The sequence below is a fragment of the Amphiprion ocellaris genome, chromosome 6 (assembly GCF_022539595.1).
Source record: "Amphiprion ocellaris isolate individual 3 ecotype Okinawa chromosome 6, ASM2253959v1, whole genome shotgun sequence".
Lineage (NCBI taxonomy): Eukaryota > Metazoa > Chordata > Actinopteri > Pomacentridae > Amphiprion > Amphiprion ocellaris.
This window is the reverse complement of record NC_072771.1, coordinates 24,013,926-24,041,241: the sequence shown is the minus strand read 5'-3', so window position 1 is coordinate 24,041,241 and position 27,316 is coordinate 24,013,926. Positions and strand designations below refer to the sequence as shown.

The 27,316-nt window shown below is 42.2% G+C and overlaps 3 protein-coding genes across 7 annotated transcripts; 2 read left to right on the top strand and 1 right to left on the bottom strand.

The window, feature by feature from the left end:
* The first annotated feature begins 1,389 nt into the window (after window positions 1–1,389).
* On the top strand, window positions 1,390–9,096 carry thoc5 (THO complex 5). 4 transcript variants are annotated; one of them, XM_023294180.3, is made up of 20 exons: window positions 1,390–1,538; window positions 1,780–1,884; window positions 2,698–2,841; window positions 3,077–3,190; window positions 3,591–3,688; window positions 4,048–4,194; window positions 4,300–4,414; window positions 4,705–4,837; window positions 4,919–4,996; window positions 5,141–5,184; window positions 5,866–5,962; window positions 6,795–6,903; window positions 6,986–7,087; window positions 7,181–7,277; window positions 7,361–7,472; window positions 7,562–7,665; window positions 7,782–7,869; window positions 7,954–8,069; window positions 8,609–8,799; window positions 8,899–9,096. In XM_023294180.3, the coding sequence occupies exons 2-20, from the start codon at window positions 1,786–1,788 to the stop codon at window positions 8,960–8,962; spliced, it is 2,052 nt and encodes a 683-aa protein (XP_023149948.2). In that variant the 5' UTR covers window positions 1,390–1,538; window positions 1,780–1,785; the 3' UTR covers window positions 8,963–9,096. The 4 variants fall into 4 exon arrangements, with proteins under 4 accessions (XP_023149948.2, XP_023149945.2, XP_023149947.2 ...); XM_023294177.3 differs by having other exon boundaries at window positions 5,863–5,962; XM_023294179.3 differs by having other exon boundaries at window positions 1,432–1,464; window positions 5,863–5,962.
* A 1,702-nt stretch (window positions 9,097–10,798) lies between these two features.
* On the bottom strand, window positions 10,799–15,201 carry LOC111584857 (neurofilament medium polypeptide). Its single transcript, XM_023294174.3, has 4 exons — window positions 14,417–15,201; window positions 13,067–13,266; window positions 12,827–12,951; window positions 10,799–12,729 (listed from the first exon to the last, which is right to left on the bottom strand). The coding sequence occupies exons 1-4, from the start codon at window positions 15,165–15,167 to the stop codon at window positions 11,469–11,471; spliced, it is 2,337 nt and encodes a 778-aa protein (XP_023149942.1). The 5' UTR covers window positions 15,168–15,201; the 3' UTR covers window positions 10,799–11,468.
* Window positions 15,202–17,686: 2,485 nt separating this feature from the next.
* On the top strand, window positions 17,687–26,994 carry fancg (FA complementation group G). Of its 2 annotated transcripts, none has more exons than XM_023294187.3 (14): window positions 17,687–18,061; window positions 19,032–19,128; window positions 19,212–19,337; window positions 19,472–19,644; window positions 20,467–20,620; window positions 21,049–21,179; window positions 21,266–21,412; window positions 23,257–23,417; window positions 23,539–23,605; window positions 23,777–24,087; window positions 24,172–24,212; window positions 24,308–24,481; window positions 24,996–25,110; window positions 26,521–26,994. In XM_023294187.3, exons 2-14 carry the CDS (start codon window positions 19,053–19,055, stop codon window positions 26,612–26,614), a joined length of 1,770 nt encoding a protein of 589 aa, XP_023149955.2. In that variant the 5' UTR covers window positions 17,687–18,061; window positions 19,032–19,052; the 3' UTR covers window positions 26,615–26,994. The 2 variants fall into 2 exon arrangements, with proteins under 2 accessions (XP_023149955.2, XP_023149954.2); XM_023294186.3 differs by having other exon boundaries at window positions 17,689–18,066.
* Window positions 26,995–27,316: the final 322 nt, after the last annotated feature.

The following is a 27,316-nucleotide window of genomic DNA, read 5'->3' as shown; positions in this document are numbered from 1 at the left end:
AGCGAAGAGAATCAAAGTTTGTTGAGGATTTCTAAAAAACCCACAGGTGAAGGTCTGAGAAGAACTCAGATGGATGGTCTAAATGTGAAATCAAGACTCATGGTCACAAGTTTTAAGGCTTCTGTTAACCACAAAGTTCAAACTAACAGAGAAGTACTGAGAAACTTTTAAGATTTCAGTCCTCAGACTGTCTGAAGGTTCAAACTAACAGAGAAGTACTCAGGAACTTTTAAGATTTCAATCCTCAAACTGTCTGAAGGTTTAAACTAACAGAGAACTACTCAGGAACTTAGAAGATATCAGTCCTTGGACTGTGTGAAAGTTCAATCTAACAGAGAACTACTGTGGGACTTAGAAAATTTCAGCCCTCAGACTGTGTGAAAGCTCAGGTCCTGAGGACTCGGGAGGTGTGGAGGCTTTGAAAGTCTTGGAACTGAGGGTTCAACCCTCCAGCACAAAGGCTGAAGTCCAGCCTCCTGAGAAAAACGGTCGAGTCGAGACTCAAGTTAAAAAAAAAACTCGAAAACGACAAAAAATAGATGATAAATGCGCAAAAACAAAGAAGAATTAGTATCTGAGTGAGTAGCTCAGGGAGTAAGAAGAGAGACTACCAAGTGGAAGGTAGTAGGTCAGCAGTGCGCGATTGCGCACGCGCGCAGCTTAGAGGGAACAGTGGTCTTAACCTCTCGATAATTAGCATGTACAAAAACGGATTAGTAATTACTCCGCCAAGGAACGCAGCGGAGTTATGTGACGATCGGCGTACTTTTGTGAGTCTGTCTGTCCATGTGCAACATTACTCAAAAATGGACTGACGGATTTGGATGAAATTTTCGGAGAAGGTCAGAAATGACACAAAGATCACCTCATTAGATTTTGGCAGTTATGCAGCTTATAGTCTGGATCCACGGATTTGTTAAGTATTTTCCATTGCGAGATACAGCGGCCGGCCGGCACAGCGTCACCGTAATCATGACATCAAGTGGGCTGGGTCAGGTAAGTGCATCAATTCACTCAGCTCGCTACATTCTTCGGCCACGCAATTCGGTATCTGTACATAATGTACGCAAAACATGCCTGTGCTCACGCAAGGTAATTTTTTATTTAGTTTGTGGGTCGATCTATATTAAATGGCCAGATTCTCTGTTACTGTGATTTTTGAATACACAAGGATTGAACAGTCTTGGCGGAGTACTGCGCTCTGAGTACTTTTCTTGTTGTAATGTATACCTGTGATTTTTCAATAATTCCCCTTTGTTTTGTTTAGATAGTTTTCCATTTTCACCATTGTTTTCTTAATTTTTCTGTTTGCATGGGCTAACTGTAACAGCGCGATTAGGCGAGGGTGGCAGTGTAGCTGCTGTTAGCCTCATAGAAAGAGAAGAAGAAGCTGCTCCTGCTTCCTCCAGCCGGTCTGAGGATTTATGGCACGATAGGGCTTCCGTACACAGTCGGCGCCTTGCGGTAACGTTTAGTCTTTTGTGTATGTATTTGTTCCTGGTTTTACATTTTTTCAGACGCATTTTAACACCAAGAAGGTATGTGGAAATGTATAGATATATTATGGAATATACGGTATATCGATAGTTCGGTATCTATAATGGGAGCTTTGTCTTTCTTAGCGGACAAGCTAACGGTTGTCTAGCTAGCAGTGAGCTAGCCTGCCTTAGCTACACAGGCAACGATGCTAACATTAGCCAGCATGCTAATAGGGAAGTATTAACTAGCACAAGGTTCTCACGGCGTATCGCTTTTGTATAAATTCATATTGTTATCCAGGTCCCAATGTCCTCAGACGCTCTGAAGAAGCGAAAGTCGAAGGTTCTCCGCAGTGACGGAGGAACCCCAGAGATGAAGCGAGGCCGCGGAGAGGGAGATACGCAGGTAACTTTAGGGAACCGTCCGGAGGGAGCAAATGAAGGAGTCAGAAGGGCAACAATGTGCTGTAATCTACAAGGAGTAATCTACTCAAATGCTGGAGTCCAGGCCCAGTGTCAGGGATAAACGTCCGCACAGGCAAGGTGTCACAGGGGAACAGCAGAGACGCCGAAATCCTCCGTAAAATCTCTCGTAAAATTAAAGGGCCAATGTGGTGGTATATGAAATATAGACACTACTGAGTCAGACTGTGTCTAGATTTGACCAATACTTATTAATTCGTTTTTAATGCAGTAGCCAACAGAACGATAACTTTCAGCCTCAGAAATAATCAGATTTACATATTTTTTGACAATCCATGTAAAAACTGTATATTTTCAGCCTTGCAAATGTATTTTACAGGTTATTATTTTGTCCATCTCCTGTTAATATCGGATAAGCAGCACAGGAAAGCCTTCACATGGCAATATTTGCATTTATGATTTGGATTAAAGTCATTTTGTGAAACAACAATGCACCATTTGAGCAATACTAGGTTAAAGGTACATTGTCTGTTTTTAAGCACTCAGTGTTACGTTACCAACCAGCTACACAGGCGCTATTTTGGGATGTTGAAAATGTGAGGTATCTGCTGCATTTTGAGTCAGGTTCACTGTTATAAAATTTGGTGTCAGAGGTAATTTAGTCCCCATCACTTTGTTCACAAGTTAAGAACGATTGCACTCTGAGACTGAGAGCAGAAAAAAGGGCGTTTAAGTCTGAGACCAACAGGATCGTGATATACTGTTTATATTGATGTGTGTTTTTCTTGTTGTTCAGGATGTGCGTGTATATAGTGAGGAGGTGGAGCTGGACGGCAGGAGCCCTGACCAGGACTTCTTACAGTATAAAGAATCATGTGAGAGTCTGGCCACACTCATGAGTGAGATCCAGGAACTTAAAGCCAGTGGAGCCAAGGAAGGGGTACGCAACTTACTTAAGCAGTTCATCTGGACATCTCTATCATTATAGACAGATTTGTTTGTCAGTAATGTTGGAATAGCATTAAAGACTAACAGAACTCATCAAGGTGGTTTGCTGTTTTGTCCCATTCCCCCACAGCAGAATCCTTATTCATTCAGTTTGTGGTATTGGTAAATCTAATGATTCTGTGTCCGTTCCATGATAATGAAGCCTGAATGGTTGTATTTCTTCTCAGTGTGTGGAGGTCGAGCAGAAACGTATGCAGAGCTGCATTCACTTCATGAATCTGAAAAAACTTAATCGTCTGGCTCATATGCGACTAAAGAGAGGCAGAGACCAGACACATGAGGTAATTCCCACGTAACTCTCAGATGCTGTTTATGTTTAAAGAAATACCAGCTTCAGTTAAGTTCACCTTCTTCCATTTATTTGGTATAAAAAATGCTGCCTCGACTCCCTTTTGTGCTGATCACTTAAGGAAAGTTGAACACAGAGCACTTTGTTTTGTCCTTTTAACAACTTACTGGAGTAGCTGCAGCTTGTCAGCAAAGAGTGCTTATACACTCTCTGGTTCATTTGTTGTTGTTTAGGGAATATTGATTTAGATGCCAATTCTGCTCATTGATCTTTGATCTTTGTTCTGATTGTTGGCGTGTTGTCTAGTAGGCTATATATTTATGTTTTTTGCAGGGTCACCAAGGTAGCATTTGTAAATCAGCTTTACCGGTATTTTGTTTGTCTTCCCTCAGGCAAAACAGAGAGTTGATGTGCTTCACCTTCAGCTGCAAAACCTGCTTTACGAAGTGATGCATCTTCAGAAGGAGATCAGCAAGTGTCTGGAGTTCAAGTTAGTAGAAAATATTTATGTTAGTTTACATCATTCGATTTGACTCACTTTGCATCCTAGTTTAACATTACGGTAGAGTTTATTTAGCTGTTTCATTGCACACATTACAAACTGCATGTCAAAAACACCCAATATTAATCACCATCACCACCCTGTATAAGAATCTGCTATTGTGAAGTCAGTAAATGAATGTGAACCTTAGTGAAAAATAATTAAATACAGGAAAGAAGTTATTTATACAAGAAGTGCACACTAAAGTTAAATCTTAAAAATATGAATTCTTAGTTCAACTGCTAATATGCAAATGTTCATACATGTATCTTTTTGAAGTGGCATTTACTTTATTTTCCCTGTACCAGGTCTAAGCATGAGGAAATAGACTTGGTCAGTGAGGGAGAGTTTTACCAGGAGGCTCCACAGGAGATTTCCAGGCCTCATCTTACAAAAAGCGATCCTCACCAACTTACACTGGCCCGACTGGACTGGGAGCTCGAACAGAGGAAGAGGTACAAGCCCTGCAAACAACATAGTGAATATGTAGCATGTTATTCTAAACAGTTCAGTCTTGATTTTGCAAAGAGCGATTGTTAAAAGTCTGTGGTTGAATATAGGTTGGCAGAGAAATATAAGGAGTCCCAGGCATCAAAGGAGACAATTCAGAAGAGTATTGAAGTGAAGAAAGAGCATCTGAGAAGCTTGCAACCAGGACTCAATGCCATTATGCAGGTAGAACAACTTTTATTGGGTGCTGTATTATAATCGTTTTGTTTTTATTTTCTAAATTTTGATAGGACTATCCTCTCACTTTGTTTTAGTTTCACCCACTGCAGCTTGATACATTGATTTTGCTTTAAAATGTGTTATTAATTTATTATTTATTATATTGTTGCATTTTTCTGTATAAAATGAAAAGCATTTAGTCCCATTCTCATTGAATCATTTAAGTGAAGATTTAAGATTGACGCGTGGCCAGTTAACCTTGACCTTTCATTGTAATGCCCTTCCTTCTGTCACAGGCCTCTCTCCCAGTGCAGGAGTACCTCTCCATGCCATTTGAACAGACTCAGAAACAGACAGAGATTGCCCGCCACCTGCCTCCACCTCTCTATGTCTTGTTTGTTCAAGCAAATGCCTATGGCCAAGCCTGTGGTAATAATCAGTAGAGAATATACTAAACTTGTATTCATGGGATGTAAGTTCTAATAACTGTTTTGTTTTGATTTGTTTCAGACAAGAACTTGAGTGTCTCAATCAGCGGTGATGTGGATGAGGCCAAAGCCCTGTCCAAACCTCCAGATGACTCCCAGGGTACGAACACTACTTGCCAACATACATAGTCTGTGCATTTAGCACACAAACACTTTGTTTTGTTCCGTTTTACTCTGTATTGCTTAATACTATGAAAGATGCCATCACAACAGGAAACATAAAATGTGTTCTGGTTTTATCTAGATGATGAAAGTGATTCAGACGCAGAGGAGGAGCAAGAGAAAACGGTGAGTTTCAGGCCTGGCTTTACTCCAGAGCACTCACACTTCCACACTCAGACACACACATACTCTGTCACAGGTCAATGAGTTCAGTTATTTCTTAATATACCCGTGTCTGCACTCGACACACAAACTCTCCCTGTAGCCCGAGCTGTCACACATTGTGGTCTGGTGCGTTGGAGAGCAGCAGCTATCGATTAATTTCCTGCGTCCAGGGTGCCAGTGAGGGTGGTTCTGGGAAATTTTCGCCAAGAATGGCGAGGTGACTGTAACCGGAGCCCACCTTGGACATGCACAGTCAGCACCAAACCGGTGCTCATTTTTGTTGTCAGGATGATTTGCTGTCAGGATGTTTCTCTAGTGTTGTAGTGAATATGTATTTTCCAAATTACTGATTTGACTCTAAATGTTTTTATATTGTGTTGCAACTTCTGTCTGGCCTTATATCGTCACTTGATGCCTTGTTTGAAATACCCTCAGTCTTAGTCTTTCAATGCGTCCAACCCTTAGTTTGACTTTCCTTACTGTATCTTTTGAGATGCTACATCACTGTCATGTTTCTTTTACAAATAGCTGGAATTTGATACAAATATTTTTTTATAATGCATTTGATAAGCCACAATGTCAAGCATGTATTTTGGTTATATTATTTTTTCTTTTTTGTTTTTATATCCTCTTTGACAGAAGAGACGAAGACCAACTACGGGTGGCCAGCTGGATGATAAAAGACGGGAGATGCTGAAAAGGCACCCTCTGTCCCTTTGCTTAGACCTGAAGTGCAAAGGTAATCCATTTTGAGAGCTGGATTATTTTCTTTTTTTTGGTTAAAATCTGCTCAAAATCGGTCTGTGGATTTTGTGCAGATTGAAACACTCCTTTTCTTTTTACTGCATATTTCAGGTCAAATGTTTACAATTACTCTGTGTTGGATTGCTTGTAATGCGACTATGTGTATGCTGTGCTGTGTAGTAACTTGATACCTATTAGATAGTATGAAAAAAAAAGGTAAGTGTGACCCACTCTGCTGTGACATGACACCATTTGACCCTTGTGTTCCCTCTGCTGGCTACCAAAGGAATGTAGTGACAGATTATAGGGAGATCTGCATTGCAGGCGTAACTCTACCTAAAAGGGAAGGAGGGAGGGGAGGGAGAGTGGTGAGAGAGAGAGACACACATTTGCAGCATTGTAGGTCTGCAGCACCTACAACATCTCGTAAGCATTTTTTCTCATCATCCAGTCTTTTATTTCCTCTGCCTTCCCTGTCCCCAGTTATCTCCACTGCTGCCATACGCAGCAGTCTGTTCAGTGCAGCAAATGCAAAAGTGAGTTGTGTAGGTGTGAGTGAGTGACAGTGTGTCACTGAGTTCACTGTGCCTGCAGAGAGTGGAGCGTGAAAGATGACCATCAGCATAGTGTATGTGCCCCCTCAGTGCTGCTAGCTGTTGTTGTGGCCACACCCTGTTATTGCTCTCTCTAATTGCTCTCTGCAGTATGAAGTAAACCCAGGGGGGCTATCGCTGGAAGGATTAATGAAAAGAGAGGGGCACTGAGAGTATTGGATTAAGATGACAATGGATTAGCTCATCCATGTGTTATCCGCCTTGTCTCCACAGACGGCAGCATCCTCCATCTCTTCTTCTACTACCTGATGAATCTCAACATTTTGACCGTAAAGACCAAAGTCTCTACCGCCACAGATCTCAACACCGCCATCAGCGCAGGGTGTGTGTGAACGGCCAAAAGCATTTAACTCCCTCTCTGTCTTGAGAGCCCTAAAGAAGTCTAATAATGCCTTCTTTTTCAGGGAGCTGCTGAAGTCAGACACTCTCCTCAGCTGTCTCTACACCAGCGACCAGGGACGAGAAACACCCAATCCAGCTAATCGCTACCAGTTTGACAAAGTCGGGTAAGGCTGTCAAGTGGTTTTAGTGAATAAAATGTCATGTACTTAATACCCTGAATTTAACAGAGCAAAATGAACCCACGATTTGTTTTTTAGGATTATTTCCTTTGCGGATTATCTGGAGGACCTAGGCCACCCGTATATGTGGGTTCAGAATCTGGGAGGACTGCATTTTCCAAGTGATGCTTCAGAGGTGTGTGTTGAAATCAATTAGTAACCCACTAGAACACATTTTGTCGGTGTTATAACTGTGTAACGTTGGCTATATGTTTCCAGACTGTGTGTGTTGGCAGTTCTCTGAGTGCCAGCCACATGGAGAGCACCATGAAGCTGCTGAGGGGACGAGTCCAGTCCCGCTTAGCTTTGCACAAACAGTTTGCCTCTTTAGGTGCGTATATCATTTGTTAACACTTGCAAGCATTGTAAAAAAAAATTGTAATGGACATAAACAATGATCGTTTGTGCTCCTGTCCTCAGAACACAGCATCATCCCAGTCTCCAGTGAGTGTCAGCACCTGTTTCCTGCCAAGATAATCTCCCGTTTAGCACGCTGGACCACCATCAGTCAGCAGGAGTACATGGTACAGAAAACAAAAATATGTGTTTTCAGAGATTTGCAGTCCCATTTAATAGAAGTATTCATCAGAAATACACCCGATAGAGTATGTTTTACTGTGATGTTTTTCTTTATGTAAAGGATCTGCATTATACACGCCATGTGAGTGATGCTGGATTGGCAAAGGAGACTGATCTGTACTTTATGTCAGTGGTCGAAAGAGGCACAGGTAAATCCAGTCACTGACAACAGAATTGAGTATTATTGATTATTTGATTTGAATTTATCAACATCTTGCCTGGATTTTTCTCAGCTCGCCTTCAGGCTGCAGTGGTGCTGAGTCCTCGTTACCCAGAGATCTCCCCTCTCTTCTCCCTCTCTCTGAGCTGGAAGGGAGAGCGCAGTGGACGCACTGATGACAACCTCAGAGTATGAACCTTTCAGTAATTTCATCCCAGAAACTTGTGCTCTGTTATTGTTACCGCCTAGTCCTGCTACTAATTACACACATGATTTTTACCCCGCCAAGGAACGTGGTGGAGTTATGTGACGATCGGCATACATTTGTCTGTTAATCTGTGAATCTGTCTGTTCGTGTGCAGCGTTACTCAGAAATGGAATAACAGGTTTGGATGCAATTTTCAGGGACCATCAGAAATGACACAAGGACCTCATTAGATTTTGGCAGTGATGCGGCTTATAGTCTGGATCCATGGATTTGTTAAAGATTTCTGTATCATTGCGAGATAGCGTCACTGCGTCGCTGTAATATGACAAGTGAACGCTATGTCAGCTGCCTGCTGACGATCACATGATTGCGATCCTACTACAAATCTACCACTGAGGTCTTATCATACTTATCAGTCAGAAACGATGCAACAACTGGGCAACCTTGGCGGAGTACTGCACTCTATCAGTGCTTTTATTGTTTATACTGTAAGTCTTTTAACAATCTTTTACTTCTTTAGGCCATGGAGAGTGAGGTCAATGTGTTCAAAAATGAACTACAGGGACCACGTCCAGGACACCAGCTCCTGACCAACCAAATTGCACGCCTGTGTGTCTGCCTGGATGTATATTTGGAGACTGAAGGACAAGATGACGGTGTGGAAGGACCACGAGAGTTCCCCCGTGAAAAGATGTGCTTGCGCACTGTCAGGTACGTAGTTAGAAGAAGAAATGGTAAACCTCTCACACACATTGGATAAAAGACATAGAATAATCTTACATCTGACATCTCTCATCTCTTTAAATTTAGGGGCCCAAATCGCCTGAAGCCATTCAAGTACAACCATCCTCAGGGCTTCTTCAGTCATCGTTAAAACTGTATATACAATGCTTCTACTGTAGTTACAACTCCTTCAAGCTTACCTTTGTGACTCTTTGACACACAAAGCATCCTTTTTAAAAGTCTTCATACGAGTTTGAAAATAAAGGAAAGCTGTTATTTTCTTGAGCGAGTGTGCATCTGATGTTTTTATGACTCTGTTGCATTCAGACTTTGCTTTTCACTCCAAATGTTCCTGCTTTTATCCCCTTACGCTCCTCTCCATCCTCACCTCTCCCAGTGCTGCTCTATTTATAGGTGTCGTCTGAGCTAGCTGATTATTATGCCATTGTGGTTCAGTGCTGGAGCAAGCTGAGTCATTTCCACAGAGAATGATGATATACGATATTTACCACATTGTCTGCAGTTAGCCTTTGACCTCTCATTTATCATCCTGACTTTAGTAATGGCAAAACAGGTTGGTATTTAGGACACTGAGAAGCCCATCAAGGATTGTTCTCATTTTTTGATTAGCTAGCAGTGCAAGTATCATTCTACTCTTTTCTTGCACATTACAGCGCAAATCCACCAGGATGTAACCCAGCCTGTAGCCTATCACCACACTGATGTATGGATAAGAAAGTATGCTATGTAGTTAGGAGGAAAATGAGCTGTGGTGACTGACATTTCATATGTTAGTCTAATTATTTTATGTCATTGGTAAACTTTATACTGCAGCAGTCAGTATAAAATTTTGTATTTTCCTCAAAATATAAAAAGAGTTGCTCTTTTGATAATCTGCTTAGAGTAAAAATTACTTAAGAGGCAGTATTGTGGGGGGAAAAAAATTATATCCATACAAAGAAAATACAGCTGGATAGCTTATCTTAGATGGCATTCACATTTCTCATTTTGCATTGAGAGTGGTTGCAGTTAGAACTTACATAAACTTCGTGTGTTTAAGTATTTCAGTGAAAATGTAAAACTACAAAGTGCCACAACACCTACAGCACAGCCACTGCATTAAAATGCGTAAATGTAGTTTGTCCCTTCCACCTTGTGTTCTACAACACAGCTGCTGATCCAGCTAATACAAAACCATCTATCAGATCAGGTGAGATTGGATTTATGGGGCAATATGATGCAAAGAGAACACCGAAGTCGTGCCAAGAGAGAAAACCTTCCAATGTCAGCCAAAGTGTGCACTGTCAGTATTTTAGCAGTGAAAAAAAAAGCCTCTTCAAGTGCCATAAATTTAACAGGTGCTTGCTTTTTAATATTCATGATATGATGAATGAGTTTTGTCACCATCTGCTGCTCTCATTAGTAAATCCTATTAAAAATGTACTCATTTTTTGTGAATGATTGTAGAATTCTATGAATAGCTGAAATGCTACTGCAAGTCATTGCCAAAAATGGGAAAGTGAGGATTTGCATTTCTTTATTAATTTTGTCTGGTTTCAAAGTGAGGGCCTGTTCTGTAACAACCTTCAGGCTACTTCTGATACTGATCCTGTTAATTATAGTGATTATGAATTAATAATACTGAGATAAATGTGGGCGATATAAAAGGATTATAAAGGTACGATCCTCTTTGCGATGAGGCAGCGCTGTGAAATAAGAGGGAAATTGAGTCTGTTCTGTGCGAGCCGGCAACACAGCTCTTGATTAATACATGAACGAGGGATGTGAGGAAGGGTGCGGTGGCTGCTGAGGGTGGGTACAGCTCCCCCTCTCCTCCGCCGCAATGCAGTGCAGTAACTCGCAGCATTTTACCTTTTTGGCCTCACACCTCGTACGACTCTTCCTCATGCTTTATAAATCTTAGGGTTAATGTGTTGTAGAATTTCACAATGCAAAGATTATCATCAAGGAAGCTCCACAAAGCCTCTCGTGTTTGATTTTTCGTTCTTTATTTACTGTTTCATATTGCATATTCTCAGCAGTTTATACATAGCACAGTCATCATTGTCCTAGCGTTGCAGACTAGACGAGTGAGACATTGCAGTTTCACCTGTCGGCAGAAGCTGCGTTAAGGTGCACCACAAGCAAAAAATTCAAGTCTTTCTTACTGGTGTATCTGTAAATATAATATAGACATTTGTATCTCCTTAAATATACATTTTTTATATTCAATATCTGTCACAATCTTTAGCTTGACGTTGTTTTGACATCACTACCCTTGAAGGCTTGTGTGGGTACAGCAGGACGCCGCTGCACCCATCATCAGGATTCAGTTTAAATGCACTTGTTATTTATTCATTAAGGGCAGTTGTCACATTCAGATAAAGAGTTTAGAGCATTCTGCATTCACTACAATCATACATCAGAAGCATCAAGGGTTTGTAATGGCCATACTTAGGGAGCACGGGGTTATTTGCTACAGAAATCACTATTGCTTACATACTGTGAGCTGCTCTGCTTTGGACATTGAATTGCCCATCTGAACACCTCAGTACATCGTTTTTTTTCTCTATTTACCCTGCTTTTAACTTTTATTCACCTCCCTCCTTCATGGTTCTTTGGCTTCTCCTCCTCTTCTAGCCCTGAAACTCGACATTTCACTTCTTGGCCTTCTCCTCCTTGCTCTCTTTTGACTCAGTGCCAGAGGATTTCTCAGCCTTCTCCATCTTTGCAGCCTCTTTACTCTCTGCTTTACTAGCCTCCTTCTTCTCCTCTGGCTTCTTCTCCTCTTTCTTGGTTTCTGTTTTCTCTGGTTCTACTTTAGGTGCAGGCTTTTCCTCTGGCTTCTTCTCCTCCTTCTTGCTCTCTGTTTTCTCAGGCTCTGCTTTAGGAGCTGGCTTTGCCTCCGGCTCGGCCTTCTCTGGTTTCGGAGCAGAGGGCTTCTCCTCCTTTGCAGGGGCAGCGCTCTCTTTGGGCTCAGATTTGGGGGCTGGTTTGTCCTCGGCGGGTTTGCTGGGAGCTGCAGGTTTTGAAGGTTCTTCCTTTTTTGGTGCTTCCTCTGCTTTGCTGTCTTTCTTTGTGTCAGGTTTGGCCACCTCTTTCTCTTTGGGCTCCTCCTTCTTCTCCTCCTTCACTGGCTGCTCTTTTTCCTTCTTTTCCTCCTTCTCAGGCTGAGGCTTCTCCTCCTTTTTCTCCTCTTTTTTCTCCTCCTTTGGGGTGTCTTTGGCAGCAACAGGCTTGGCCACCTCCTTCTCTGGAGACTTTGGTTCCGGGGTCTTGGGAGGAGGAGATTTAGGCTCAGGGGATTTGCTGGGTGGGGATTTTGACACTGGTGACTTTGACTCGTCTCCTGCAGGAGACTTGACTGCAGGGGACTTTGCAGGTGATTTGGGCATCGGGGATTTGGCTGCTGGTGATGTGGATTCTGGTGACTTTTGTGGTGATTTAGATTCTGGTGATTTGACAACAGGAGATTTAGGCTGAGGGGATTTTGAGGGAGGAGATGCAGCCTTTTCTGGAGATTTAGACTTCTCTTCTTCCTCACCTGCCTCTTCTTCATCCCCTTTCTCCTCTCCTTCCTCCTTTTCCTCCTCTCTCTTTTCTTCCTCCTTCTCTTCCTCTCCCTCTTCCTCCTTATTCTCACCTTCCTCACCTTCTCCCTCCCCCTCTTCTTTGGTTTCCTCACCTTCTTCTTCTGCATCTCCTGCTTCTTCATGCTTTTCCTCCTCCACTTCCTCTTCGTCATCAGCCTCTTCTGTCACCTCTGTCACCTGAGTCTCATCTGTTTGCTCCTCTACAATGACTGTATCTGAGATCTCTTCTCCTTTCATTTTCAAGTGGGCAGAGATTCTGCCTTCCAGATAAGAGTACGGGCCGCCACCTGATACAAAGCGATTCTCCTCTCCCTCCAGCAGCTTCCTGTTTCAAAGACAGAATGAGTGACAATGTTTAGAGCTTTGACATTAGGAAACCAATTAAACACTTTAAATATGTATGTTTCTTGGCCCTGACTAACCTGTAAGCAGCAATCTCAATATCCAGAGCCATCTTCACATTCAGCAGCTCCTGATAGTCTTTCAGCTGGCTGGCCATCTCCCATTTGGTGGTTTTCAGCTCATTGTCCAGCTGGTTGATGGTCTCCTGCAAAATGAAAACACACATCCTTGCAGGTTAAATATTACGCTGAGGGTCTGAGAGGAAATGTACAATGTGTATGTGTGTGGTTTTCTCAGGCATGTCTGTGCCAATGTCCTACCTGTAGTGAGTTGAGGTCATCTTGGTGTCTGTCTTCGCTCTCCATACGCTGCCTCTCCAGTGACTCCTTCATTCCCCGAAGAGTTTCTAGCTCAATGGTGCGGCTCTGGAGCTGGCGGCGGTATTCTGCAATCTCCTCCTGGGATCCACGGATTGCATTCTGGTTAGACCTAGCAGCTTCAGACAGGCGCTCCATACGCACTGTAGGGTATTCAAATAAAAGCATTTATGGCATTTTTATACACAGTGAGTATAAGATTGTTTTTGCTGTGTCATACCGCTGACTGGCCTTTGACTCATGCATTAAGTTTAGGATTCAATCGGCATACACTGGACCTTTTTTTAAAAAAAAATCCTAAGACATCTGACCAGTCCTGCCTTTAGAGAGCAGACAGCCACTACTGGGAGTGTGAGTAACCTTGACACTGTCCATCTGTCAGTCAGAGATCTGACTCAGCTCCCTCCCTCTCCCAAGCATGAATGAGCCACTGCTGCAGTCAGCTGGACACAGAGAAGGTCATTATGTTTGCACCTTTTACTGACTCTATCAGGTCAGCATGTGGATGTACAGGAGGGGCTGATGTATGGACCATTAAGTCCTGTGACATGCCATTAAACTACTGTGCGCAAGAAACTCTTTTTGGCTTTCAAAGTTGCCAGTAGAGTATCTGTACAGCGCCACAAAGGTCTGCAGCATTGTCTCATTCTCACAGGTGCTGGAGGATGAGTAAGTCCATCCATCATACAGGCTGATTCAAAGTCAATGGCTAAGTCTAAAGATGACATCAGTCACGAGTCACAGACGAAGCGATATTGGTTCTGTGCGCCTGCCACGCACAGTGACCTTGAAAACAACTATATCTGGGAGGTTTAAGGTAACACAGATATGTCAACACAACGAAAACAGAGATACAGTGCGCATGGGGCGCCAGCAAGAACACACCCACTGTTACCCACAGTGAGAGTGCAAATGAATCATAGTCTCCTCTCTGTGTGCCATCTCACGTCTGCAGTGCTCTGCCTAAATAAAAATGATCATTCTGCGGCAGACGCAGCCACAGGAAAAGGGCACCAAGTAGACTGTAGGGCATATTATTTCAACCTCGATGTTTACGCATTTTATAAACAAGTTATCTGCTTATATTTCCTGAATTTGTCTGTTTTATTAAAGGTCTGTGGTGTGCAGGTTATGACATATTCAACTCAACCAGCAGGGTTTGTTGTCCTATAAAGATTTAGAACGGCTTCAGTCTTCAGCACCAAGGACAGAGAACAAGCGTTACTTTGCGCACCAAAAAAGTTTGAGCAGAAAAGCCTCTACTAACTTTGCACCCTCTTTGATCCAGCTCACCTTTGAACCACTCCTCGGCGTGCGTTGAGCTCTTGGATGCGTGAGTGTCCAGCTGTGAACGGATCTCTCGCAGCGCGCTGGTGACGTCCGCCTTGAGCGCGTCCCGCATGTCGAAGCTCACCTGCGCGCCCTGAATCTGCGCCAGGAGCTCCGCCACTTCTTCCTCGTGGTTCTTCTTCAGAAAAGCGGCCTCCTCCTCCAGGGCGCACATCTTTTTGTCCAGCTCCAGGCGCGCCAGCCGGCACTCCTCCACGTACTTCTTCATGGTGCGAACGCCAGCCTCCAACTCCTCCCGGTTGCGCGCCTCATCTTCCAGCCGGACCCGCAGGTGCTGGATGTCCTCCTCCAGGTGCTCGTGCTCCAGAGCCGCGCGGGCCTTCTCCCCGGTCAGCTGCTGCAGGAGATCCCTCAGGTCACACAGCTCCCGCTCGTAGTGCTCCCCAACAGACGCGCGTCCGGCCTGGCTCTGCCGCAGCGCCGCCGCCTCAGCCTCCAGGTTGCGGTTGTGCATCTCCAAGTTCCGCACCTTCTCGATGTAACCGGCGAACCGGTCGTTGAGAGCCTGCAGAATCTCTTTCTCGCTCCTCCGCGTCATGTCGCCGTTGAACGTCTCCAGGCTGTCGATGGACGACGGCTGGCTGTAGGTGTGGCGGCGGCGCTGGGAGTGAAAGCCGCTGGAGGACACGGAGGCGGGCCGAGCCTTGCGGTACGAGCCCGGGCCCATGAAGTGGTGCTCTACGGTGAAACTCATGTTGGCCGGGCCGGTGGAGAAGTGACTGCAGTAGGAGGGGAGAGCGCCGGGCTTTTATAGGAGGGAGGGAAAACTCACTAGTCAGCACCAGGACACACTCTTTTAAAGAGATAGCCTGGCCTGTGTCTTCTTCAGAGAATTACTGGCTGCGCAGGAATGGATGTATTCACTCTGATCAGTGAAGCATCTTGTGGAGGAGTTGTATTTAGATGCACTGGGTTCATGACGTGCATTCTGATGAAACAATAAACAGAAGTATTAATTTTATAGCATATAATATGTCTTTCGGGCAGGACCTTCTTACAGCTTTGTGTGAACCCCTGGGCAAAAGTAGGGTTTATGCATTCAATGATTAAGACATTAATAATTTCAGACCCATTTGCAATTGTCCATCTTTATGGATCTGTATAAACATCCCTGATAAATTATTCATTTTTGAGGGCTTTAGAAATGCAAGCACACATTCATATCTCTGTGGCTAAAGTCCGTGTGAACTGGGTGTGTGGGTGTTCGGTGTGTTCTGCTGATGCTCTCTGTAGTTTTGCTGCTGCAGTGTGAGTTTGCAGATCCACGCCAGCCCCCCTGGGATTCAACTCTAACTGCTGGGCCATTGATAGACTCTCTCTCTTACTACACACACACACACACACACACAAACACACACACACAGACACACAAACAGGGTCTGATGCTTCCCTAAAAATAGAAATTCCATCTCTCAGTTGCTGCTTCTGTTCATTGCTAAAGGGTAATTCATTTCCACATGTGCAGATGTGCTCGCAGGCCAAGCATGACATATTACACAGACCACCAACATACAGCTGCAGCAGCATAAACATCAACTTTGTGGCGTATCCACATCAGGATGTGCCTCAAGCTACGATGATACAGCATCCACACCAACACAAACCCAGCTGTCTCTGCTGATCTGAAGGGATGTCTGCTCTGAAGAGAGGACCAGCTCTGAAGAGCACGTACAGCACCTATTGATCACTCAAACTCAGGGTGAGTGAGTTTACTCTGCATACCTTAAAGGAGAATTGTGTGTACGCCTTTCCCTTGAGATGAACAGTGTTGAAGAAGAGACGGATCAGCACACAGTAATTTCTCTTTATCGGCAATTCTGTGAACGTGTGTTGTGAAACCCATGGGGACCATGTGACACCTAAACCCTTAATGTGACCTCTAGCAATTGCGTCATGCTTTGTTTGGGGTCCTGAAATGTCACTTTCAAAAATGAAGCCAATTGCAGTTACATAAATGTCTTAAAATGCAATACCACAGGCCCACAATCACTGTGAGTATTGCACCATGTGCCACATGCTCAGGGGTATGTAGGATAGAAATAACATGCATCACATCCCCTCCCTCCACCAGCTTCATGTTTTATAAATGAGGACGAAGGAGCCGAGTCAGCAGAATTCAGCTGTGGTGTTATGAAGAACCCATGTCCAATGTTTCTCACTACCTTGTTATTTGAATCTTCCATTAAGAGATGAAATTTAAGGGGAAAAGAGCACTTTAAAAAGAGTATGTATATAATATATCTGCTGAAGAAATACCACTAAAACGTAGGCCAGAAACAACACTTACCTGCTAAATTCTCCAGCTTACCTGAAAATGAATCTATTTTTGCCCACCAATTTAAAACAGGATAGAATAAGACCTCCAAATAGGTAGTGGCGGTTCACCTGTTAAGAACAATCCAGCATAAATTTCATAGTTCCATCTGTAGAACAATGTAATTTATGCTGTTGTTAAGTTCTCAAAATGAACACAATGTGCTTTCCAGCACTGTCATGGGCGAATTCATCACAGCCAAATTTTATTACTGTGAAAGGTTGAAGACTTGCCATGGAAATGACATTGACAGGACGGGAGAAGGCTCTTGCCATGTGGCGACCTTGTCCTTGAAGAGATGGATAGAGAGACAGCGGGAGAGTGAGACAGATGTAGAGATGGAAAATGGCAGGATCGATGCAGAGGAAAATGTCAGAAAAAAGTGAAACGTGTCCCTGAGGAGTGGCAGATATCCAGTGTGCGTATATGCATGGCTCTGCAGCTGCAGGTGGCGTGGCTGTCAGGAGCTCCCCTTGATTTTCCATCGTGGTATATTTAGACCTTTCAGTGATTTGAGACAATGAAAGAGAGGAGGAGGAGGAGCTGTGGTGAAGGCAGACAGTGGAGATCGCAAGGAAACAGATGATGAAGTGATGGAGGGACGACAGACTCGCAGACAGGAGGGTGAGAAGAGATGAGTGGAAATGGGTGAAAAATAGGGGAGTCACCTTGGGAGGGACATCAAGAAAAATGGCTGTCCTGGCAGTATCAAGGATGACTCAGCTGAAATACAATTAGGGCCTTGGACTTTGTTTACTTGCTGTAGATGCGTATGTGTGTGCACGCATGTGTATGTATGTGATTATGGAAGCGTGCCAATGTGGCCAATGCAGATTTCCAAAAGAGTGGAAACAAACTGAACGCATTAAAGCTTTGCAGTGTGAGTGTGTGTGTGTGTTTATGATGTTTATGAGTTACTATCTATAAAACAAACATCATCCCTAAACAGTTTCATGCCTGTGACAAACAGTGATTGAAGTTTCTAGAAAAGCAGCTGAAGTTGGCTCCACACACAGCACCACCTGCTGGACAGTCCGCAGGTTGCAGGTGTAGCTCCCAGATGTGTCCACAGGAGGCAGCAGAGCCCCACAGCAGCACCGAAGCACACCAGCGTTTACTTCCGGTGTCAGCTGCTGTTCGACAGACGAGGGAAAGTTCAAACTAAATATCACCAACTTTTTCATAAAACACGGATGTAATGTCTCATAAAATGTCCCAACCACCGTCTTTATTAGATAAATGGATCCAGGAAAACAACGAGTTGGTAAACAAATGTAAGGTAAGTGATGTTAGCCAGCAGGGTTGTTCAGCTAGCAGATAACTGGCGTTAATGTTCTGTTTATTAGTGAGGATAGCAATATAGCACAGAAGAAAGCAAAAACATCACGATGTAGTCGTAGCTAACTTCACATTTGTAAATTTGTGGTAGCTAATGGCATACTACAAAACACAGAGCTCATATAAAAGTTCCATAGAAAGACTGTTTTCTTCCTTGGTTGTGTTTGATGAAGTGATTTATTTAGCTGGAATCTTGTATTTTCAGAAGTAGAAGACATATTCATATCTTTTAACGTCACTTGACTGCCCATTGCAATACGACCGTATCGAAACAGTATCAGAAGAAAAAAGGCACAAAATTAATGACAGTAAAATGTGCTTGAGCTATTTATAGTATATATCATTGTGCCCCAAACCCCCTCTCATATTATTCAATTTATATTATTGAATTATTGTTACAGAGGTATTAACATGTAATCACATTTTTAAAGGTGTAGCTGGTGGAGGTGATTTTACCAGCTGTATGCACATTTAAATAATGTTATCTACAACAATGCATCACATTTTAATAACTAATCAAATTTCCTGTTTGTAAAACTATTTACTATAATAGCTATAAATGCAGTGAACAATAGACAGATAGATAGATAGATAGATAGATAGATAGATAGATAGATAGATAGATAGATAGATAGATAGAGCCAATTGTGTACATTGAATATTGTTTTAAGGTGTTTTACTGGTGAGAGATTCATACTGAAAACCTAATTAATCCACATTCTAGTCAGGTGGCTTCAAAAGACTATGATCAGACAGAGTGATCAGCACACAGACGCTCTTTTGACCAGTGACTGTAAAAGTCCACCTTAAAATTCAGCTTTATTCAAATGACTTGATGCCACCGATAACACCGTGTTATATATACTGTTTATGTTTTTGTTTTTCTTTTTTCATTTTTTTATTCAGCAAGAAAAAGAACGAGATACCATGAGGCAGGATCATAACCAGCCTCATCTGAGGTGGTGCTCCTATGAGTTTCACAAGCTTTTAAGGAAAATACAAGGTGCTGCATCTTCTTTGTAATTCAAAGACCTAACTTGCGAAAGCAAACAACCCATTATCTTATTCGATACTCGTCTTCTGCAGGTATTCCTCCTAATACAGATCACACACAGTTGGAGCTGGCGGTGGTGTATAATACCGGTGTGTGCGCTACTGCTCAATCTCAGTTCTCAGAAGCTCAGTTGTTCCTCACACAAGCTGCAGAGAGAGGTGGGAGTCTATGTGAAATAATGGGCAAACTATAAATGTATATGATATAGGGACTAATGCAGTAAATCAACTTTCATGTGAGTTGGAAGGATTTCTCAGTGTGAACTTTTACGGCCTGCTATTGTTGCTTACAGTGCTGCAGATGACAGGAGGTGAAACTGGTGCTTCAGATCCTCTTGTGTGCTGGAGAGCAGTTCTGAAATCAGTGGAAAACACACATTTGCATCCCACTGTCTTGTACCTCCTCTGTCTGCAGTGGGCCATATGGCTGGCCACGTGCCAGCTGGAAACTATACAGGAATTTCAGGTAAGATTATGTAATCAAGTCTGATGGGAATATGTCCTAGAAGTGGCATGTTCCCACCTCAATTGTTTCCTGTGGTTTAAAGGAGCTCTGTAGCATCCTACGGTTTAGTACAGTTTGTTAAACCTCATTAGATGGCTGTCATTTAGCCTGTAGTGTGGACCAAATTGCTATACTGAGTCTCAAATAATGGATCTCTGTCAGCTTCCAAGTGAACTCCACTATGGTTTCCTTTGATGTAACTAAGGAAAATATTAAATGATCATGTTGGTGTTCAGGCCCTGTTGTCTCCTTCATTTTATCTTATGACATTTCTTTATTTTAGAAGACAGATGCCAGCTACTATCATCTTTATACTCCAGTCTCTTATAAAAATCAAATATAATGAGCTTTTTTATTTGTGCAAAGAAAACATATATGCAAACCTAACAGTTTGGTCAGTAGGATATTAAATGCATCTTGCCACATTTTTTTGTTAGGATTTAGTCTATCTCAGTATAATGTCTCTTCATGTAACCCCAGATTGACTTGCTGATGTTGAGATCAGGGCTCTGTGGGCATCACAGCATCTGTTGCAGGACTCCTTGTTCTTTCTCTAACTGAAAAGATTTTTTTATCACTCTTGCTGTATGTTAGGTGTCGTCATACTGCAGATTCCTCCTTGGTGGTACTGCTTGATGAATAAGCATTTAATCCCCTGCTGTCTGTCAACTGTGTCCAGTACACATCTGTAATGTGTGATACCACAGGCTTGATGTTGTATTTGTTGTTGTTATTATTGATAAGACAGAACTACTGCTACTGTATTTTTTTCCTGTGGTGCAGGAGAAGATGTCTTCTCTGTTTGAGACACTATGTGGTGGAGTAGGAGATGGCGGTATCAGCGAGGCAAGGTCAAAGTCCTCAAACATTCCACTACTGGTGATGGACCTAAGAAGGCTTATTGAATTATTGCAGATCTGCACGTCCATTACACTAGGTCAGCAACAATTGTGGTTTTTCTTAATGCATTTTTAAGGACCGGGTATAATTTGTTTTGATGAGACTGTAATGATGTGTGGCGCATCTAACACATATAATGTTTGGATTGCTGCTCTGTGCTTTCTAAATATATGCCTCACCACCACAAGAGTACAGTATCCGAAAGGAAAAATTATTTAAAGCCAGATTAACATGGTGGGGTATGTATTTGAATGTTGATTGTTAGAAGTGACTTTTAAAGCAAGTAAACTGTCAATACACGCTCCTAGAAATAGTACTGGTCAAAAGATTAAAGGCTCCTAAAAGACAGCAGCATTTGGACATAGGAATGATTATACATTATATGGCACCAATAGATGACAGTGATTTATAAATAGTTTCCTTGAGTAATTACCCCTCTGTGTGGCTGTGCTCTGTTTGACTAAGGTGCAGAGAGGCTGACTGAGGGTCGGAGTTCAGAGGCTCTGACTGGTCTGCAGGCAGCTTCGTCCCTGCCAGCTCCCAGAGCTCTAGTAGGATACACACACCTCCTCTCAGGCTCCTGCCTCACCCATATGGTACACACTCAGTACTTGCACAAACAAAAATGTAACACGTTTGAGCATTTACATGCAGTAAGCATATTGTTTATATTTGTCTCCAGAGACGCCCTCAGATGGCATTGCAGTGCTACAGAAAGGCACTTGAGACAGACTCCCGTTGTGTGTGTGCTCTCTACCAGAGTATGCTCATTTACAGACAGCTGGGAAACACACAGGCTGAGATACAAGCTCTTCGCTTACTGCACTCAGTGAGTAACACCCATTCACAGTACATAATACAGTACATACAATGCGTTTAAAAAGTGTTCACCACCCTTGGATGTTTCACCTTTTGTTGCTTTTATACATTAAATCGTGGTCAATATCATTTGCGTTTTTTTGACAAGAATTTGCAGAAAAAAAAACTCTTTAATATCAAAGTGAAAACTGATTATTTCAAAATCAGGTCAATTAATTAAAAATCTGAAAGTTAAAGTAAATGATTGCATAAATATTCACCCCCTTTAAAGTGACTGACCTCATTCAACAGAAGTCCAGATAGTTGATGCAAGCGGCGTCACAATTAGTGAAATGGAGATCATCTGAGTGTATTTGATATGTCAAGTAAGTGTAGTATAAGAACACCTGCATCTGGAACGTCCAGTCTTTGGTTTTACAATACTCCTGCTACAATTGCAACATGAAGACAAAAGAACACTCCAAGCAACTCAGAGAAAAGATTATTAAAAAGTATAAGCCAGTAGATGGCTACAAAAAGATTTCCAACTCACTGGACATCCCACAGAGTTCAGTTTAATCATTAAGAAACGAAAGAAATATGGCACTTGTTTAAATCTGCTTTGAGCTGGTTGTCCTCGCAAACAGAATGACCAGGCAAGAAGAAAACTGGTGAGGGAGGCCACCAAGATACCTACAACCACTCTGAAGGAGTTAAAAGCTTCAGTGGCTCAGATGGGAGAGACTGTACATGTAACAATTGTTGTCCAGATTCTTCACCAGTCAAAGCTGTATGGAAGAGTGGCAAAGAAAAAGCTCAGATGAACTCTCACCTGGAATTCACCCAAAGGCATGTGGAAGAAGGGTCTTTGCCATCAGACTCGACAATATTTTTGGTGAACACCAAATGCTGCACATCACAACAAACACACCGTCTCCACCCTGAAGCATGGTGGTGGCAGCATCATGATGTGGGGATGCGTTTCAGCAGCAGGCCCTGGAAGACTTGTAAAGGTGGAGGGGAACATGAACGCTGAAAAATATCGCCAAATCGTTTAGGATAGTCTGACTCAGTCTGCAAGAGAACTACGACTTGGGAGAAGATTTATTTTCCAGCAAGATGGCGACCCCAAGCATTGAGCAGAAACTACACAAAAATCATTTACTTTAACTTATATATTTTTAATTAATTGACATAATTATGTAAAAAAAAAATCTCTTTTCACTTTGATATTAAAGATTTTTTGGGGGGCAAATTCCTGTCAAGAAAGACAAATTATATTGACCATGATTTCATGTATGAAAGCAACAAAAGGGTGAAACATCCAAAGGTTGAATAGTTTTTATAGGCATTACACATGCACATGTTAAAATGGATTTCAGCTGCTGATGAGATTAGCAAAAACATTTGTCTTGTAGATGTGGATAAATCATTCTTATTGTTAAAAAACATCATGACTACCAACAGTGGAAAAGTTATAGCACGATAGGTGAGGTAGAAACAGAGATTCACTTCACCACAGAATGTGACAAATATAATAAAAGCATAAGAGTGGAATATTTCACGCAATTTGGCAAGGGAAGGGAACACATACACATGAAGAACACATTTTTACAGTTTTTGTTTTTCTTCACTGGCTTATTCTTTTTAGCTACCTAATAATTTTATTCTACTTCCTAAATTGTCTTGGATTTCTTTTTTCTTTATTCTCTTACCTTATTTTTGAATTGTATCCTCCTTGATGCTGTAGCAATATTGTTTACCTAACATTCATGCCAACAAAGCATACTGGATTGAATAAAGTTTGATCGCTGACACATATTCACTTAAGTGCAGGCCTGCATGCTGAAACATGAAACCTCTCTTGTCCCACAGACTTTGATGCTGCCCTCTGCTACAGATCCTGCTCTGGCCAGCACCCATCTCCTCTCTCCATCCTCACTCCTCTGCAGCCAATCACTGAGCAGCCTACTCTCTGTCCCATCTGCCCTCAGTGTCCTTCACAGTCTGGCCCTCAAGTGTTTGCTCTATGGCAGGTGAGAGTGGAGTGTCTGTAACCGTCCTGCACTTGAACGCTACTCAAAACCAGAAAATGCTAATGAAAATGATACACACTGAACACTAACTGATAAATGAGTGTTGCTGTTGTTTCTGCAGAGTGTCAGAGGGTGTTGAACATTATCTTGACCTGCTGGCGGTTCTTCACTCAGAAGATCAACAAGGAGTAAGAGTGCAAACAATGACAGATATACAAGATTATTTACGTTAAATTAACAGTTTAGTAAGTAGCACTAGTCAAGCTATATTTGTGAGAAATCATATTCTATTTGCTCTGGCAAGGAATACTTTCTTAATATGTAAACTGACCTGTGTTTGTTGCGTGTCTCTGTCTCAGCTGCATACTCAGGATGCTACAATACCAAGGTTACCTGAGCTTTACCTGGAGGCTGGCGCTGCCTTGCTCATGGCTCGGCGACCTGCAGACTGTTTGGCACTCTGCAGTGAAGTCATTAGCACCACACTGGAGCTGCTGCCAGAGAAAGTGGTGTTAGAAGAGCCAGAAGAAAGAAGAGAGGCTGAGACCAGGGACATGGAGGGTGAAAATAGGGTGGCAGTGGTGCTCTGGACCGCAGCTGCCTACCTCCTCCAGGGTCACTGCCATTCTCACCTGAAGGACTGGAAACAAGCTGTGACTCACTACACAAGGTCTGTGAGATAAAATGACTTTTATTTCTGCCATCAGTTTTTGTGAGTCTAAATAAACACGTAAGACTGTACTCTGCTTTACAGGTGTATCAACCTGGTGGTGAAGGTGCGCTTCAAAAAGAGAGGTGAGTATTTTTTAGATTTTTTTTTTGTATGCTTGGTAGATATCTTTGACTTTTTATACAACTTACAGCCTCTGTTACTTTATGGTCGATTATAGATTTCCAACCACTGATCCCCAGTGCAGACATGGATGTCAAACAAGGAAATGACCAGTGTGTCCTTCAGAGGCTGAAGGGGCTTTCACTAGCTGGTAGGGCCATCAGCTTCACCCAGACTGACAAGCTAAAAGAGGCACTGAGAGACCTACAGCTCAGCCTACAGGCCTTTCCAGGTATGCACACCACAGCTATAACTTAATGATGTGTAAAGCAGAAGCTATTTTTGACATATGTTTATTGCACTGCAGAGGCAAGCTAAGGTCAGCTTTAGGTAGACACTTCAGTCTTGTACTTGGGTATTACTAATTACATGATAACACCACAATATTTCCCCTGCATGTCCCTTATATTGTCCCTCGGGTAGTTTTAAATTCACACCTTTTCCACAGATGACAACATTTAGTGTGTTCGGAATCCTGTTCAGTGAGTATATTTTGTATGAAAATATTGATAATAGAGACAAAGTCATCATCTCTGCTTTTAAATGTGAAGCAGGTTGTTACAAACATACAAACACTGTGTGCTTTACACTTGGTATGATATAAAATAGCACCTATTGTACCTTTGATGCTTGTGCCATGAAATGTGGGCGTTAGGATGAATGCACCACAGGACTATAGTGAATCTGTGCTTATTTTGTATGCTCCTTTGTTAGAACACATCATCACGCTGTATGTGTTGTCTCAGAGTGTGTGGGTGCAGGACTGTGGTGTGGTGAGGTGCTGTGGAGGCTCAGCAGGAGACGGGAGGCAGCAGCTTGTTGGGAAAAGACCTGGAGCCTGACCACTCAGTCCTTAGTCAAGTAAGACACTGTCACTCTTACATTCACTGCCCTCAGTACAGCTGTTCTTTATACTATGCAGTATTTATACTACAGTATTAACAGTGGGATTTGATTGTACAACCCACACTCAGAGTTGGTCAGGAATAACCACTAAAGTATTGAATACCCAATTTAGTGTTAATAGCATCATACATCACACAAATACAGTCTTGCCTATTGTAAAGATTGAACACTTTTTAAGCTACTGTTCACACTTTTTTCTATGTAGGATCTCAAATATGAACTAGTAAGCTAAAATCTGGGGGCTGTACTACAAAGTGAGAATTGTGGGTTAGTAAGGTTGTCGTTGACCTTCAATATCATGAAGGTTGTTCCCTTTTAACCTGGCCTCGATCACCGTGGTAACTCATGCTGCACAGCTGACCTCTTTGAAGGAGGTCATGGTCAGAGGTTGGAATTTAAACACACTTTAAGAAGCACCTCTCTTTCACAAGTTCTTTTCCTGACATACATTCAAGTGGCAATGCAGAAATTGCATAAATAGGCTTTTGTGCTTGATCCTGATTTGCTGCCCATTTTCCACTGTTGTTATTATAATTCTGCTGAGAATTGATTAGTATATTGCTATTTATCATAGAAAATATTTATCAATAACATTAATTTAACTTTGATTTAGCCAAAAACTAAAGGACACTTGTCATTTATTATGGAACAGTGTCAGACCTAAATTCTCTTTGCATATCTATATAAATGTTTGTGGTTTACAGTTCAAGAGCTCTAATGTGCAGCTGTCACATTAAAACTAAGTCGCTCAATTGTAAGTACATGTACAATAAATTTTGCATTGTTTGCGGTAAAAATGTTGCTTTTTACTGTGAAATTTTCTGATATTCTTCATGGCCCACCAGTTTATCAGCCTGTTGCTCTTGACTAAAGTAGGCAGCATGCGATCGATCCATGTTTTGTGTGGAAAATGAGTCAAATAATGCCTCTAATGCCCCCTTTTATGCATGCGCACACAGGACCAGGTGAGAAAAACCTAGCTTATCAAAGAAAGTTAATACCTGCTACCATCATACTTATTATCTTTGATTTCAGGGAGTTTTAGGTTTTGTTACACAAAGAAAGCCTGGTTATGTCAAACTTGCTTTGTAGTACATTTCTCTAATCGCAAATGGTTACTCAAAATGAATATGAGATGTATTCTGATGCCACAAACTAACTGACGCCTGTCTTAGTTCGATCAAAACACAATCTAAATATGGGATGATTTATGATACTAGACCTAAACATTTTTTTAAAAAAGAAAGAATAATAAATTGAAGCAACTAGTGGTTTAATCAGTCTCCTATTGCCATAGGCAGAGCACATTTACTGTACTGTGATGCTGTGCTCCTTCTAACTGTCATTCTGTCCCTTGTATTGCAGGAATCTTCCTGTGTACCTACAGGAACCTCAGTCTGGTCCTTTGTTAGACTCTGCAGAGCTCTGTCACAGAATACAGGAACTTGGTCCTAACTAGTCAGTCTGGAGACAAAAAGAGAATGCCCTGTCACTTAATAAACCGGATCAACTTTCTCCAGCCTGTAAAACGTAATCCACACCCACAGCAAACATGGATCAACAGGGAGTGTAAAATAGAGCATATTTTAAGAGTTCACAGTGTTTGAAACTGAGAATGGACACAGTGCTGGTGGTACATCTGACGTGGTTTATGCATGAAACGATGAAAGACTATGGGACGTACTGTATGGGGGTCTGAACTGAGTTGTAGGAAAGGAAATTGTTTATGTTAGCCATTCAAGACTGATGAAAACTGCTGGTTTAATATTTTTACAATACTTGTTAATATCAAGCACAGTGCTTACTACTTCAGAAAATACAATAAATTGTGTTGCTGCTTTAAAATGTCTGTTCATGCAGCTTATTAATGGCATATCTACCACAAATACAACGTTAAGATTCATTTGCACTCTTTTTCACACATGCTATTAACAAGAGTAAATAAGATAATTTGTTTTTACGTTTCTTCAATATCAACGCGGTGGACGATTACTGGGTGATCGGGCTTTGGTAAGAGGCCAATAAGAGAAAAGTTGATGCAAATGGGACCATCCCGCTGCTTCATAACTGGCTCCAGTTCCACAAAGACCACCGTGACAACAGACTTCGGGTTTTTTGATTGGTCATCGAGTTTGACGGACAGCCAGCAGCCAATCAGAAT